General features: G+C 35.9%; 1 protein-coding gene across 5 annotated transcripts in view; it reads right to left on the bottom strand.

Annotated features, from left to right (window-relative positions):
* TTBK2 (tau tubulin kinase 2) overlaps positions 1-16,969 on the bottom strand; it is a 151,693-nt gene that overhangs the window by 112,907 nt on the left and 21,817 nt on the right. For 4 of the 5 annotated variants that reach the window (XM_081289601.1, XM_081289598.1, XM_081289600.1 and 1 more), the window contains exon 2: positions 519-654. In XM_081289601.1, the coding sequence (XP_081145727.1) occupies positions 519-587 (69 nt within the window). In that variant the 5' untranslated portion in view covers positions 588-654. Of the gene's footprint in view, positions 1-518; positions 655-10,983; positions 11,018-16,969 lie in introns of all 5 variants that reach the window. The other variant, XM_081289599.1, reaches the window with a different exon arrangement.

Here is a 16,969-nt window from a genome sequence, read left to right as displayed (position 1 = left end):
CGGGCCGCACGCATGCCAGGCGAGCGCGCTACCGCTTGAGCCACATCCCCAGCCCCCTGATTTTTTAAATATACATACTAAAGCAAGTACAGAAATACTAAGGTTAAAGATTGTGTCAAAATACTCTGGAAGGAAGATGAAAGAGAACAATCAAGATGAACAACAAATACTTATAATTTTCCTTAATTAAAAGGAACATGCAGTTCACTGTACTTCCAAACACTATATTTTTTTCATGTGTTCTTTCCTTAAGTACACTTTCATTTACCTTACTTAACATAGCTACTAGAAGTTAGGAAGATATAGTACTTTATGAAGAAAAACTAAGAATTCAAGTATAAACAGAACTTAATCATAAGAAAATAACTGCTTTAGGCACAAAAACAATGTAGGTATTATTGCCTAATGAAATGATATTTTTACCAAGATACCAAAATTGACCCCTATATGTACAAACACACACACACACACACACACACACACACACACAACACACACACCCCAAGAAGTACACTCACCACTTTCCATCTTTCTTTTACTAGGATTCCAACACTGAGGATATCCGGCTGCTCTCCTCCCCCACTCATTGCAAAACACTGATGTGGTAGAACAGCTACACAGGCATCTAGCTCCCAAGGGTGGTTTCCATTTAACCTAAAACAAAAGAAATAGTAACATATCAGGGCTAATTAATCCATACAACATTTCAATATCAAGAAAGCTGGGGTTGTAGCTCAGTGGCAGAGCGCTTGCCTAGCACTGGGTTCGATGTCTCAGCACTGCATATAAATAAATAAAATAAAGATCCATTGACAACTAAAAAAAAGCACCAGTTGGGACTGCAAATTGGTGCAGCCAATTTGGAAAGCAGTATGGAGATTCCTTAGAAAGCTGGGAATGGAACCACCATTTGACCCAGCTACTCCCCTTCTTGGACTATACCCAAAAGACCTAAAAAGAGCATACTACAGGGACACAGCTACATCAATGTTCACAGCAGCACAATGCACAATAGCTAGACTGTGGAACCAACCTAGATGCCCTTCAATAGATGAATGGATAAAAAAAAAATGTGGCATTTATACACAATGGAATACTACTCAGCAGTAAAAAAATAACAAGATCATGGCATTTGCAGGGAAATGGATGGCATTAGAGCAGATTATGCTAAGTGAAGTTAGCCAATCCCTAGAAAACAAATGCCAAATGTCTTCTCTGATATAAGGGGTGTGACTCAAAACAGAGTAGGAGGAAGAGCTTGAGAAGAAGATTACCACTAAATAGGGAAGAGAGGTGGGAGGGAATGGGAGGGAGAAGGGGAATTGCATGGTAGATGGAAGGAGACCCTCATCGTTATACAAAATACATGTATGATGATGTGAGGGGGAAGGAAAAAAAGAGAGAGAAATGTGTCACAGTAGATTGGGTAGAGAGAGGTGATGGGAGGGGAGGGGAGAGAAGGGGGGAATAGGAAGGGCAGCAGAATACAATAGACACTAGTATTGCTGTATGTATATACGTGGCCATATAACCAATGTGATCCTGCAACCTGTACACATGGAAAAATGAGAATTCATACCCCATTTGAATCAAATGTATGATATGTCAAGATCAGAGCAATTAATAAAAAAAAAAAAGCACCAGTCTTATACATTAAGTAGAAAGCCTTGTTGGAAAGGGGGAAATGCCTCACAAAGTATTCCAAAAGTTGTTTAATGCATATCTTAAAAAGCACAGGGCTGGGGATGTGGCTCAAACGGTAGCGCGCTCGCCTGGCATGCATGCGGCCCGGGTTCGATCCTCAGCACCACATACCAACAAAGATGTTGTGTCCGCCGAGAACTAAAATAAATAAATATTAAAAATTCTCTCTCTCTCTCTCTCTCTCCCTCCCTCCCCCCTCCTCCCCTCTCACTCTTTCTAAAAAAAAAAAAAAAAAAAAAAAAAAAAAAGCACATTTTTTTTTTTACTATAGATTTCCAGACATTACAAAGACAGTGTTACAACACAAACATTATTTACAATAACTGAGATTGCTAGACTAAAGAGCAAGCATGGGGTCAATGGCATTTGACCCAAATAGACTACTATCTTGAATGCAACATACTGTGAAAAAGACACAGTACCTAATCTACAACAGTTTATAGTTTGCTAGGTTGTAACACAGTTACCTTAACATCATTAGAGCTAATCTATGTATGTATGCCTTTATTTTATTTGTTTTATTTTTATGGGATGCTGAAGATGGAATCCAATGCCTCACACCTGTTAAGCAAGCACTCTTGTCACTGAACTACAGCCCCAGTCTGAGCTAATCATATTTTAATGTTACAAAATGCACTTAAATGAGAGCTAGAGAAATAGCACAGTTGGCAGAGTGCTTGCTTCACATATACAAGGCTCTGGGTTCAATCCCCAGCACGACACACACACACCAAGAAAATGCACTTAAATGCACAGGAAATAAACATGAACACAGAAATGTACTTTTGGTCAAACAATGAAAGGAGAATAATAGTGAAAAGAATAGCATACCTGCAGAAAATGAAAAGATAGAAATACATAGCCTAAAGGAGATGAAAACTAAGCTAGTCTAGGAATTAGAGATTAATTAGAATGATTTTCAGGAAATATTGTTCAATAGAAAAAAGCAAGATGCAAGTAAAGGGTTTGTAGTATGCTTCCTTTTATGTACAAAGAAAGTAAATGTTGAGTAAAATATTTGCTTTTATCTGTTTATTTAATATCATTATTTTATTTATTTATTTTTATGTGGTGCTAAAGATCAAACCTAGTGCCTCATACATGCCAGGCCAGCACTCCATCATGAGCCACAACCCTAGCTCTATTTGCTTTTATTTTTAAAAAAGAAAAAAAAAGTCAAAAATTGATGAAAATTATTCTCCCTAAGAGGATTAGGCAAACTTTTTCAGTAAAGGGCTTCACAGGACCTATATATTCACTGTCATAGCTACTCAACTCCACCACTAAAACACAAAAAGAAGCCATAAAAAGCCTGGCAGTGGTGCACTCCTGAAATCCCAGCAACTTGGGAGGCTGAGGCAGGATTATAAATTTGAGACTAGCCTCAGCAACTTAACTACTCTTTCTCAAAATAAAAAGGACTAGAGTGTGGCTCAGTGGTAAAGCAACCCTGGGTTCAATTCCAGTACCAAAAATTAAAAAAAAAAAAAAGCAAAAACCAATATGTAAACAAATAAGTTTACATTTGGGGGGGGGGAGTGTGTGGGAGGTTGGTCAAATCTGATCTGCAAACTGTTATTTAATAACATTTACTCAACAGAAAGGGAGGGTAGGGAGAGGATGAAGAGTATTAAGGATGGAAGCCAAATGTGAATATACCTTGTATTACAGTTTTTATTTTGGAACTATGTAAATGTTTTGTATATGATAAAAAAATTGCAATACTCCGAATTCAAAAAAACAATATAGGAAATGATCATGGAAACTGGATTTAAACATAGCTTGGTGGCACATGCCTGTAATTTCAGAGACTGGAAAGGCTGCAGCAGGAGAATCACAAGTTCAGGGCCAAGTTCAAACTTAGCAAGACCTTGTCTCAAAATTAAAAAAAGGGCTGGGGATATTATTCAATAGTAGAGTTTTCCTAGGTTCAGTCCATAGTACCAGAAAATAAACAAACTAACCAACCAATCAAATAATGATAATAGCTTCGAAAGAATGATTAACATTCAGAAAGTCAACCAATCAATAACAGCCACACTTCATAACCATATTTGCATAATACAAGGTCATTCTATGCCTAAATTCTTCTGTCTTACCAATCCCTGAACACAATTCCCAAATCGAATACATTAGCAGTTTGCTTCATTCAGAAAAAGCATGCCCTACAGTCACAGCTATCTCTGCATAGCACACAATAAATTTACCATTTTGTTCAGATATTGAATAGTGACACCTGAAAAACAGTGAAAATGCAAAATTAAACAAAAAAAAATTTTAAAAACACTAAAAATGGAAGGTGTACAATTTCTAAAAAATTTAAAATAAACCCAAACCCATTGCTTACCAAGTTTGTTCCATAATCACTTAGAAAATAATTGTTTCAAGTGGCTTTAAAATACAGTATTTTGGCCAGGTGTTGTGGCACAGGCCTATAATCCCAGCAGTTTGAGAGGCTGAGACAGGAGGATCACATGTTCAAAGCAAGCCTCAGCAATTTAGCAAGACCCTAAGCAATTTTTCTCTAAATAAAATATAAAAAAGGGCTGGGGATGTGGCTCAATTGAACATGCCCCTACGTTCAATTTCTGGTACCTAAATAAATAAATAAAATATAGCATTTGATTGTACATCCCACTGGAAAATATCTTAGGAAATAAATGAACCATAAAGAAATCTTAAGGCTAGAGGGCATAGATGAGTAGTAAAATGCTTGCCTAGCAAGTGTGAGGCCCTAGGTTTGATTCCCAGGGGCTGCAAAAGAAAAAAGAGAAAGAAAACTTAAAAACTGCAGTTAGTAGAAGACGCCATCAAAAGCCTACCAACCAAGAAAAGCCCAGACAAATTCAAAGCTGAGTCCTACAAAATCTACAAAGAAGAATTAATATCATATTCCTCAAATTATTCTGTGAGATAGAAAAGGAAGGAACCCTTTCAAACTCATTCTAAGAAGCTAGTATCACCCTGATACTAAATCAGGCAGACACACATCAAGGAAAGAAAATTTCAGACCATTATCCCTGATGAACATTGATGCAAAAATTCTTAATAAAATTCTGGCAAATCAGGTAGGGAGGGGCTGAGGCTGTGGCTCAGTGGCAGAGCATTTGCCTAATATGTGTGAGGCACTAGGGTTTGAGTCTCAGCACGACATAAAAATTAATAAAATAAAGGTCCATCAACAACTAGAATTTTTTTTTTAATTCTGGCAAATTGCATACAAAAACATATTTAAAAAATAGTGCACCATGGTCAAATTGGGTTCATTCCAGCGATGCAAGGTTGGCTCAACATACAGAAATCAATAAATATAATTCATCACATCAATAGACTTAAAGATAAGAATTATATGATTATATCAACTGATGCAAAGAAAGCATTTGACAAAATACAGCACCCTTTCATGTTCAAAACACTAGAAAAACTAGGGATAATAGGAACAACATTGTGAAAGCTATCTATGTCAAACCCAAGACCAACATCATTCTGAATGGAGAAAGATTAGAAGCATTTCCTCTAAAAACTGGAACAAGACAGGGATGTCCTCTTTCACCATTTCTATCCAAAATAGTCTTTGAAACTCTAGCCAGAGCAATTAGATAGAAATTAAAGGGATTAATTTAGAAAGAGATACAGTTAGGAAAAGAAGAACTTAGACTATCATTATTTGCTGATGATACAACTCTATATTCATATAATTCATCATATCAATAAGACTTAAAGAATCATATGATTATATCAATTGATGCAGAGAAAGCATTTACAAAATACAGCACCCTTTCATGTTCAAAACACCCTTTCATGTTCATATGATTCATGATTTAATTCTATTGATGGGATGAATAATATTTACTGATTTCTGTATGTTGAACCAACCTTGCATTGGTGGAATGAACCCCATTTGATCATGGTGCACTATTTTTTTAATACATTTTTGTATGCAATTTGCCAAAATTTTTGTTTTGATTTTTTTTAGTTGTTAATGGACCTTTATTTTACTTATTTATATGTGGTACTGAGAATCAATTTTTAAAAATCTACATTATGTTGGATTAGGCCCCAAATTCCTTAACAAGACTCCTAAGGTGCAAAAAATAAAATCAAGAATTAATACATGGGATGGACTCAAACTAAAAAGCTTCTTCTCAGCAAAAGAAACCATCAATGAGGTGAACAGAGAACCTACATTTTGGGAACAATTTTTTGCCACACACATGCCAGACAGAGAACTAATCTCCAGGATATATAAAGAACCCAAAAAACTTAACACCAAAAAACCAAACAACCCAATCAATAAATGGGCTAAGGAGCTGAATAGACACTTCTCAGAAGATATACAATCAATCAACAAATATATGAAAAAACTTTCAACATCTCTAGTAATTAAAAAAAATGCAAACCAAAACTACTCTAAGATTTCATCTCACTCCAGTCAGAATGGCAGCTATCAAGAATACAGACAACAATAAATGTTGGTGAGGATGTGGGGGAAAAGGCATACTTATACATTGCTGGTAGGACTGCAAATTCATGCAAATAATCTAGAAATAAGTATGTAGATTCCTTAGAAAAGTTGGAATGGAACCACCATTTGACCCAGCTTTCCCACTCCTCAGTCTCTACCCAAAGGACTTAAAATCAGCATACTATAGTGACACAGCCACATCAATATTCATAGCAGCTCATTTCATAATAGCTAAACTTTGGAAGCAACCTAGATGCCATCCAGTAGATGAATGGATAAAGTAATTATGGTATATATACACAATGGAATATTACTCAGCATTAAAAGAGAATAAAATTACGGCATTTGCACGTAAATGGATCGAGTTGGAGAATATCATACTAAATGAAGTGAAAAAAACCTAAAAACCAAAGGCCAAATGTTCTCTCTGATAAGTGGATGCTGATCCAAAACAGGAAGTGGGGAGACATGAGAAAAATGGAGGAACTTTGATTGGGCAAAGGGAAGGGAAGGGAAGGAAGGTGCATGAGGGCAGGAAAAAAAGGTGGAATGAGATGGACATCATTACCCTAGGTACATATATGACTACACATATGTTGTGATACTACATCATGTACAATGAATCAAAATGCATTCTCATATCATATATACCTAATTAAAATAAGTAAATAAATTTTAAAAACAGCAAAAAAATTGCTTAGAGAGTAGATCTGAAATATGGTCACCACCACCAAAATAATAATAATAATCAGGTAATGCTAATGTTAAATTAGTTTGATTACAGTTATTGCACAATGTACACATATTTCAAAATGTCATTCATAATACATATATATGATTTTTATTTGTCAATTAAATATACATTTAAAAATAAGAAATAAGGGCTGGGGTTGTAGCTCAGTGGTAGAGCGCCTACCTAGCAAGTGTGAGGCACTGGGTTCAATTCTCAGCACCACATATAAATATATAAATATAATAAAGGTCAACTGACAATAAAAAAAGAAAAAAATTTTTAAAAAATAAGAAATAAAATGTTTAAGATGCATGGTATTTTTAATGTAAAATATCATTATTTCTATTTCATCTTCTGTACTTTGCTTGAACATTCTATGTTATTTTTAGTTTTTTTCAGATTGACTTTTTTAACATGATACAGAAAAACAGACTTATAGAATGTTTATTTTCTAGTCATAATATCAATATATTATTAAGAATTAAGAGAGGGCAGGGGATGTGGCTCAAGCGGTAGCGCGCTCGCCTGGCATGCATGCGGCCCAGATTCGATCCTCAGCACCACATACAAACAAAGATGCTGTGTCCACCAAAAACTAAAAAATAAATATTAAAAAATTCTCTCTCAAAAAAAAAAAGAATTAAGAGAATGTTGAAAGTATATAAGAAATAAAATCAGCCCATAATCATGCCAAAAAAACCCCCTGCATTTAGTAGTTTTATTGTTAGAAGTAATAATGATACTGTTTTAAAACTATGATACTATGGAGCTAGAGAATAACATGCTAAGTGAAATAAGCCAATCCCCAAAAACCAAAGGCCAAATGTTTTCTCTGATAAGCAGATGCTGATCCATAGTGGTGGATGAGAATGAAGGAACTTTGGACTGTACAGAAGGGAGTAAGAAGGGGGAGAGGGGGCCATGGGGATGGGAAAGATGGTTGAATGAAAGAGACATTATTACCCTGTATACAGGTATGATTATACTACCAGCACCATGCACAGCCAGAGGAATGAGAATTTATGCTCCATTTGTGTACCATGTGTAAAATACATTCTCTTCATGTATATCTAATTAGAACAAATTTTAAAATTAACAAAACTATGATACTGAGTGATGGAGTAAATAAGTGATTATACTAACTCATTAGGATACAAAAGATAATATAAAGAGATATAAATATAAAAATCAAAGAAGTCAGGTTAAAATCCTGAAACCTTATCCTGAAGAAAATGAACAACTCTGTAATCTTTATTTAACTACACATTTTACAACTCTAAGCAATGCAAGTCAATGGCATTAAGCAGCTATGGGTTCAAAATACTATTTCCCTAAGGGGAAAAAAAAAGACTCCTTGTGAGACAGGAGGGTCTGACCCTCCACCAATGGTTTTCAGCTTTTTTTGTGTGTTCTGTCTTTATGTACATAGACTGCTATTTTTCCTAGATGGCTAAAGATTCAGGAGGCCAGCAGGAGTAGGTATCGTCGCCTCTGGCACTGTTGCCATGCACAGCTGCCCTGATGTGCCACCAAGGAGCTATGCTGAGCCCGCAGTGATAAGGTAGAGGTGAGGTGGGGATTAGCGTTGGGGCCAAAGCTGCCCTGACAACTGCTGCACTAGTAATGGATGCTCTGGAAAATACCAAACTCCTGGGGCTACTTGGGCAAGCGCCATTTAAGCCACAGAAGCTTCCAAAGTTCATTCAGCTCACAACTAGAGTCTGCTTCCCTTAGGACTTGCCAAGGATTTTCCAACAACTTCCTACAGTGATGGTGATGAATACCTCCCCCATACCCCATGAAAACCAAGAGCCCACAGATCCACCATATATTCACAGAACAACATTACAGCCCAGAACTTCTATGGTTTACGGATAGATGATAATGAGCCTGTGCAGACAGCCGTTTTTGTCAATATAAGCAGATGACCTCTTATCCTTGAAGAGCTCCTTCCTTGTACTCTCTCCCTTATGCTACAGCACAAACCTCAATAAAACATTGTTTAGATGGTTTTATTTTGCCTATTGGTGACTTCTATCTTGATTTGAGCAAGCTGAGCGGGCTGTACTAAGAGCTGGTAACACTAAGCATGCTAAGCAGCTAGAAAGCTGCAGAGAGCTGCTAATTCTAGTGCTGAGAGATGCCAGCAGAAGCTGATAATCATAATAGAGCTGCACTTCGCCTATTTGAGATTTCTATCTGAATTGAGCAAAAGAACCCTCAGCTAATTGTTAACACTTGGAGAAATTAGTAATTCTAAGACTGGGAACAGGAAATATAAAAGATGAGCCTAAAATATTGTTATTGCTTAAAAACAGGAATATATCTAAGACTAGGGCCAGATCCAGGTTTTGTGAAGCTTGGACTTTATATATTAAGCACACACCAGCCTACATGCCCTCCTAAAAAATCTTATTTTTGTAAAATTTTACAAAATCATATGACCAATTGCTAAAGCCTTGGTCTCAAAGCCTTGACAGAAGCCCCCACAATAATGCTGAAGCTTAAATTTCTTGGGGTAAGTAAATCTACTTCTATCCAAGATAATGGAGAAAAGTCAAAAAGACACAGGGGCTAACACTGAATTAAAGTGTGAAATTTTGAGCATGAAAATTAATAGGTATAATGAAATAAAACATATTAAAATATATAAAAATGTATGCTGTACACAGTGCTTGCATGCCTATAATCCCAGAGACTCAGGAGGCTGACACAGGAGGATCGCAAGTTTAAGGCCAACCTGAGAACTCAGAAAGACTTCAACTCAAAATAAAAAAATAAAAAGGACTGGAAATGTAATGTAGCTCAGTGGTAGAGTGCCCCTGGGTTCAATCCCCAGTACTAAAAAAAAAAAAAAAAAATAGTGTGTGTGTGTGTGTCTTCATGTATTTAAATACATGAATTAATAATGATACTTTTTTTAAAAATCTACTAACTCAGATAATGTAAACAATTGCTAGGGTAACAATCCATTACTCTGCATATAAATTAAAGGAAACTAAAGAAAGGTTTATCCTACCTTTCTCATACTAACTGTACTTCAAGAAAACAAAAAGGTGATCATCGAATTTAAAAGTCACCATTTTGCTGTGTCTAATGAAATAATCTAAGCAGTGACTATCAGTGGTTGCTAAAACTCTTAGAGAAAGAGTGGATGACATGTATGTTTGTTTGTTTGAATTTCCAACCAAACAAACAATATTTTTTATTTGAGATAGGATTCTCCCTGAGTTGCTTAGGGCCTTCTAAATTACTGAGGCTGGCTTTGAATTTGCAATCCTCCTGCCTCAGCCTCCTAAATCACTGGGATTGCAGGGGAGCTCCACTGCACCCAGCTCTTTGTTTTTGAGATGACCCCATCTTGCTTTGTTGCCCAGATTGGCCTCAAACTCCTGAACTCAAGCAATCTCCCTGCCTCAGTCTCTGGGCACCTGGGACTTCAGGCATGTGCCACTGTGCTGGTTATGGGATTGATAATGAACTTTCTAATGGATGGATGAGACTGATTGATACTACTTAAACTCACTGATCAATTAGATAATCTGCAAAGAGCAGTAGTCCGCTGACACTAGAAACTAAAATACACTGGGAACTAAACAAAGACTTAGACCCAAGGTCCACTTCTGACTGGCCAGTCAGTAATACAGCTCTAGAACAGGTCTGAATTAACATGAAAACCAAAGTATACAGAAGACTAGTCAGAACTTGCAACATGAACACAAGCAGGTAGTTAAATTAAAAATACCATCATTCTCCACAGGATTTAAATAAGACTCAAATCTCAAACATAATTTCTGATATGCTGAGCATATAATCCAATACTATCAAGCATACAAGAAACAAGGAAAGCAGAACAGGAGAGGGGAAGGAGAACAGGAGACAAAAGAGGGGGAAATCATGAACTGAAATTGAATTCCATGAACATATGAGTTTATCCAGACAAAACAACTACTATGTGTAACTTTAAAGCTCTTAAAAAAAAAAAGAGGAAAATCTCAACTTACATATAAAAGGGTATTCAACATGTGCAAATGCCAAGATGATATACATTTAGCACTTAGTAAGACTTTAAAGCAGTTACCATAAAAATGCTCTCAGAAGTGAAGATGTCCACCCTAGAAATGAATAGAAAGGTATAAGTCTCAGTAAGGAAGCAGAAGATATAAAGTAGTAAATTGAAATTTTAGAAGAAATACAATAACTGAAATTTTAAACTGTCACCAGATGGGCCAATATAAGAATGGAATTGTCAGAGGAAAGAGTCAGTAAAATGTAAGATAAATTTATAGAAAATTTTCAATCGGAAAACCAAAGAGCTGGGAATGGGGTGATACCTGTAGTTTCAGCTACTCAGAAGACTGAGATGGGAGGTTTACTTGAGCCTTCAAATTGGGAGAATAAACACCCTATCTCAGTAAAAAATGAGAGAAAAATATTTTCATAAATGAAGGTATAACATTAAAACTTATAACACTTGCGTCAGAGTCACAAGAGAGAAAAATGTGTAGGACAGAAAAAAATTGAACATTGAAAAGCAGCTAAAAGGGGAACTGGGATTGTGGCTCAGTGGTAGAGTGCTTGCCTAGCACACTTGAGGCACTGGGTTCAAATCTCAGCACCACATAAAAATGAAATAAAGATATTATGTCCACTTATAACTAAAAAATAAATATTAAAAAAAAGAAAAGTAGCTAAAAGGGCTGGGGTTGTAGCTCAATGGTAGAGGGCTTGCTTCGCACGCATGAGACCCTGGGTTCCATCCTCAGCACCATATAAAAAATAAATAAAAATAAAGATATTGTGTCCATTTACGACTAAAAAAAAAAGTTTTAAAAAAGTAGCTAAAAGCTTCCATATTTTCTGAAAGAGACTGAAGAAACTTAGTGAACAGAAAAAGCAAAAACAAAAACAAAACTCACTTCTAAACATATTGTAATTAAACACTAAAACTTAAACACACAGAAAGATGCTTAAGAACATCCAGATTAAATTGAGACCTTACTTATAGGGGAACAACAATTTAATGGACTCTGAATAGTCTCATCAGAAACCATGGAGGATGTAGCAAGACAAAAAATACAAGACAAAAAAGTACTGAAAATAAGAAACTGTCAAACCAGAATTCTGTATCCAGAGAAATATCCTTCAGGGATAGAGATTTTGTCAGATAAAAGAAAATTAAGATATGTTTCAGCAAACCTGCTCTTAAAAAAATTACCAAATGGACTGGGGTTGTGGCTCAGTGGTAGAGTTCTTGACTTGCATGTGTGAGGCACTGGGTTCAATCCTCAGCACCACATAAATAAATCAATAAAGGTATTGTGTCCATCTACAACTAAAAAAGAATATTTTAAAAAAAGAATTACCAAAGAAGTTATGCATGGTGGCATATGTCTATAATCTCAGAGACTCAGGAGGCTGAGGCAGAAGGATTCCAAGTTCCAGGTAGGTCAGCCTAGGCAATTTAGTAAGACCCTATCTCAAACTCAAAAAATAAAAAGGATAGGGAACGGTGGTGAATGTGACCTTCTCAGTGACTACGAGACTGAGATAGGAAGTCATAAATTTGAGGCCAGTTGCAGCAATATAGCAAAATCCGGTCTCAAATTTAAAAAATAAACGGACTGGAGATGTAGCTCAGGGTTCAAATGCCAGTATCAAAAAAAATAAAGTTAAAATACAATAAAAAATAAAAAGGGGGCTGTGGCTGTGGCTCAGTGGTAGAGCGCTTGTCTAGCATGTGTGAGACACTGGGTTTGACTCTCAGCACTACATATACATAAATAAAATAAAGGTCCATTGACAACTAAAAAATATTTTTAAAAATTAATATAACTAATTAAATAAAGGTATTGTATTCATCTACAAACTAATTTTTTAATTTAAAAAAGTAAAAAACAAAAAATAAAAAGTGCTGGGGATATAGTTCAGTGATAGAGTGCCCTGTGTTCCATCCCCAGTATTACCAAAAGAAAATTATGTGGATAGGCCAAAATACTGTTGAAAAATAATGAATTTGGAGGAACTCTACAACATGATTTTAAGACTTATTCTATATAGCTAGAGTAATCAAAAAGTGAGCTAACGACAAAGGAACAGAAAAATAAATTAAATACAATAAAGAGTTTAAAAAACAGGGAGCTGGGTTTGTGGCTCAGTGGTAGAGCGCTTGCCTCGCATGTGTGAGGCATTGAGTTCGAGTCTCAGAACTGCATATAAATAAATGAACAAAATAAAGGTCCATAAACGTCTAAAAAAAATTTTTTTTAAAGAGTTTAGAAACAGACCCTATAAATACTTCAAGCTTTTTAAAAAGTTTACACTTAATTCACATACTATAAAATTCAGAATTTTAAAGTGTACAATTTAGTGGCTTATAGTATATACACAAGATTGTATAACCCTCCCTTCTATTAATTCTAGCACATTTTTTACCTCCCCAGGAAAAAATCCCATACCACTGGGCATGATGGCACACATCTGTTACCTAGCAGCTTGGGAGGCTAAGGCAGGAGGATCAAGAGTTTAAAGCCAGACTGGGGGGGCTGGGGATGTGGCTCAAGCAGTAGCGCGCTCGCCTGGCATGCGTGCGGCCCGGGTTCGATCCTCAGCACCACATACCAACAAAGATGTTGTGTCCACCGAAAACTAAAAAATAAATATTAAAAAAAATTCTCTCTCTCTCTTAAAAAAAAAAAAAAAAAAGAGTTTAAAGCCAGGCTCAGCAAAATGGAGGCGTTAAGCAACTCAGTGAGATACTGTCTCTAAATAAAAATACAGGGCTGAGGATATAGCTCAGTTGGTAGAGCGCTTGCCTTACATACACAAGGCCCTGGATTCAATCTCCAGCACCACAAAAAATAAGAAAATAAAATACAAAATAGGGCTGGGATGTGCCTCAGAGATTGAGTTTACCTGAGTTTACCAGATACCAAAAAAAAAAAAAAAAAAGAAAAGAAACCCAATACCTATCAGCAGTCACTTCCTCCTAGCCTGTGGCAATCATTAATGTATTTCTGCCCCTATGAATTTGCATCTTCTGGGTAACCTGATATTTGCCAAACATGCAAAGACAATTCAATACAGAAAAGATAATATTTTTAAAAATGATTCTAGGATAATTTTATATACACATGTAAAAAATTGAAACTTAATCTGAACTTCACACCTTACACACAACTTAAGTCACAATAATGTATCATAGATGTAAATATAAAATATACAACTTTAAGTAATAAATTTGTGAGAAAAATCTGTGACCAGGAGTTATGTAGAGTTCTTAGACATGACAAGAAAAGTACAATTCATAAAAAAACCCTGATAAACTGATACTCACCAAAATTCCCAACTTTATATTGTAAAAGATGCTATTAAGAGATTGAAAAAATAAGCTAATGTCTGGGAGAAAACATCTGTAAATCAACAGTTTATATCTGAACCTTAGAGAACCCTTAAAATTCAATAGTAAGAGAACAAAATGGCCAAATATTTGGCTAATGGGCAAAAGACAAACAGCATGTCATCAAAAAGGATATATTGATTACAAATAAACTCATGAATCATCTTTTTATTGCTCAGTAAACATTTTGATTTAAAAAAAACAAATATATGAAAAAATGTTTGACACAACTAGTCAGTCTCAAAAAAGTTACACACTGTATGGTTACATTTATAAGACAAAACTATAGTTTTGTCTTATAAATTTGCCAAGGACTGGCAAGAGGGTGAAGGTAGGACTACAAAAGGGATAGGATGATGGGACTGTCTGGAGGTGTTGGAGCTATTCATGAATACTTATGAGCTATTATGAATGGTTATTATAACTGCCATGAGGGTTTACCTTAATCTATTCATGTGTTAGAACTCAGAATTATAGACCAAAAATAGTCTATTTAGGGCCAGGGGTATAGCTCAGTAGTAGTGTTTGCCAAGCATGTTGAGGCCTCAGGTTTAATCACCAATATTCACAACAAAAACAAAAGTCAAAATTTCAAATATTAATATTTTTAATTTATTTTTTGGTACCAGGGATTGAACGCTGGGGCACCTGACCACTGAGCCACATCCCCAGCCCTATTTTGTATTTATTTAGAGACAGGGTTCTCACTGAGTTGTTTAGCACCTCCCTTTTTGCTGTGGCTGGCTTTGAACTTGCGATCCTCCTGCCTCAGTCTCCCAGGCCACTGGGATTACAGGCATGCGCCACCATGCCCAGCATTCAAATATTAATTTTAAAAATAAATTTTAATTAAGAAAATCCCACAATTTTTGAAAAGTAAACTAAAATAATCTTTTTTACAGCTGTGTACCTAAATGAGGACATATTTTCTTCATGTACTTCAACCAAAGCAACATACTGCAACATACTGGAAGTTAATTATGAAAATCCAGGTGCCTTCTCTCATGCCACACATCAAAGAGACTTGAAAAAAATGTAAAACATTACCACTCATCTTATCAATTTGCTTTTCTTTTTGGAAAATAGTTAACATATGATAGGTATATTGCTGTTATCATAAAATAAATACATTTAGAACTTTTCAGGTTTAATATAGTAACCATCAATACATATAAATCCATATTAAAAGAAGAAAAGTCTTTAGGATCTTAATAATTTTTAAGATTGGTGAGAGACCCTGAGACCAATAAGTTTGACAATGACTTAGATTATGTAATAAAGAGATATATTTTTTAATCATATTTTTACTATTAATAATCCTAGGACTGGGGCTGGGGCTCAGTGGTGGAGCACTCACCTGGCACATTGTGAGGCCCTGGTTTCGATCCTCAGCACCACATAAAAATAAATAAATAAAGGTATTGTGTCCAACTACAACTAAAAAACAAATATTTTTAAAAATAATCCTAATTTATAGCATACAAAGTTATTTGAATGAGAAAACATTAAATAAAATTCTACAATCTGAACTTTTTTTTTGAGAGAGAGAGAGAGAGAGTTCTAATATTTATTTTTTTAGTTTTCGGCGGACACAACATCTTTGTATGTGGTGCTGAGGATCGAACCCAGGCCACACGCATGCCAGGAGAGCGCGCTACCGCTTGAGCCACATCTCCAGCCCTACAATCTGAACTTTTAGCAATCATTCTTTCAATAAACAAACGTTTGGCTGAACACAGTGGCATATGTCTCTAATCCCAGCTCCTACAGAGATTGAGGCAGAAGGATCTCAAGTTCTAGGCCAGGCTTGACAACTTAGGAAGACCCTGTCTCAATTTATGAGTACCCTGCTAATAACTGTAGGAAATACCAAATTGAGTAAGTGTACGGTTTTAGGACAACGGTGACAAAAAGATTTTATAGATCCAGGGCACCCTGACACACTAAGTTGCAGAGGATGCCAAGTCAGAGGCTAGGCCAAAAGGAAAGGATACCATGACTGATTAGTTGGTCTTAGAAAGGCAATGTAAACATTCATCCATTCATCAAGTATTTACTGAAAACATACTATATATGCCATGCATTGTTCTTTAGCCTAAATTTTGAAGGAATAACCATACAGGAAAAGAGGTGACAATAATACAAGGATTGAAGCTGGAGAGACATATAAGAAGAAACTAATGAGCCCAAGAAACCTGAATCCACATCAGAAGTGGAGAAAACCAAAAAGTAACCTTATTTATACTACAAATCCACAAAGCTCAGGAATTAGATAGTGGATCCCAAGATGTTAGATCCCAAGATCTTCTCTCCTGCTACACACAGCTAAGAGACTGCCCTTTCCCCACCACAACAGAAATCCATAAAATGACACACAGAAAAAGGTAAAAATAGAAGGTCTCTGGGATACCATGCATTGTTGGGAAAAGAGTACCATACTTGAACAAAAGGAAATTAAGTAAACTATAACTTAATGAATATCTCAGTTTCTTCCCCCTCTCAGCTCTCAGAAACTGATAGTCACGTATCTCCCTAAGGAAAAGATGGACTGCGTGTGGTGGCACATGCCTGTAATCTCAGAAACTTGGGAAGCTGAAGCAGGATTCCAAGTTCAAGGCCAGCCTCAGAAACTTAGTGAGACTCTCAGCAACTTAGTAAGATCCTGTCT

Source organism: Spermophilus citellus (assembly GCF_964194105.1).
Source record: "Spermophilus citellus genome assembly, chromosome: 4".
Classification (NCBI taxonomy): domain Eukaryota; kingdom Metazoa; phylum Chordata; class Mammalia; order Rodentia; family Sciuridae; genus Spermophilus; species Spermophilus citellus.
Note: the sequence above shows the minus strand (reverse complement) of the source record. Positions and strands in the feature narration are given on the sequence as shown.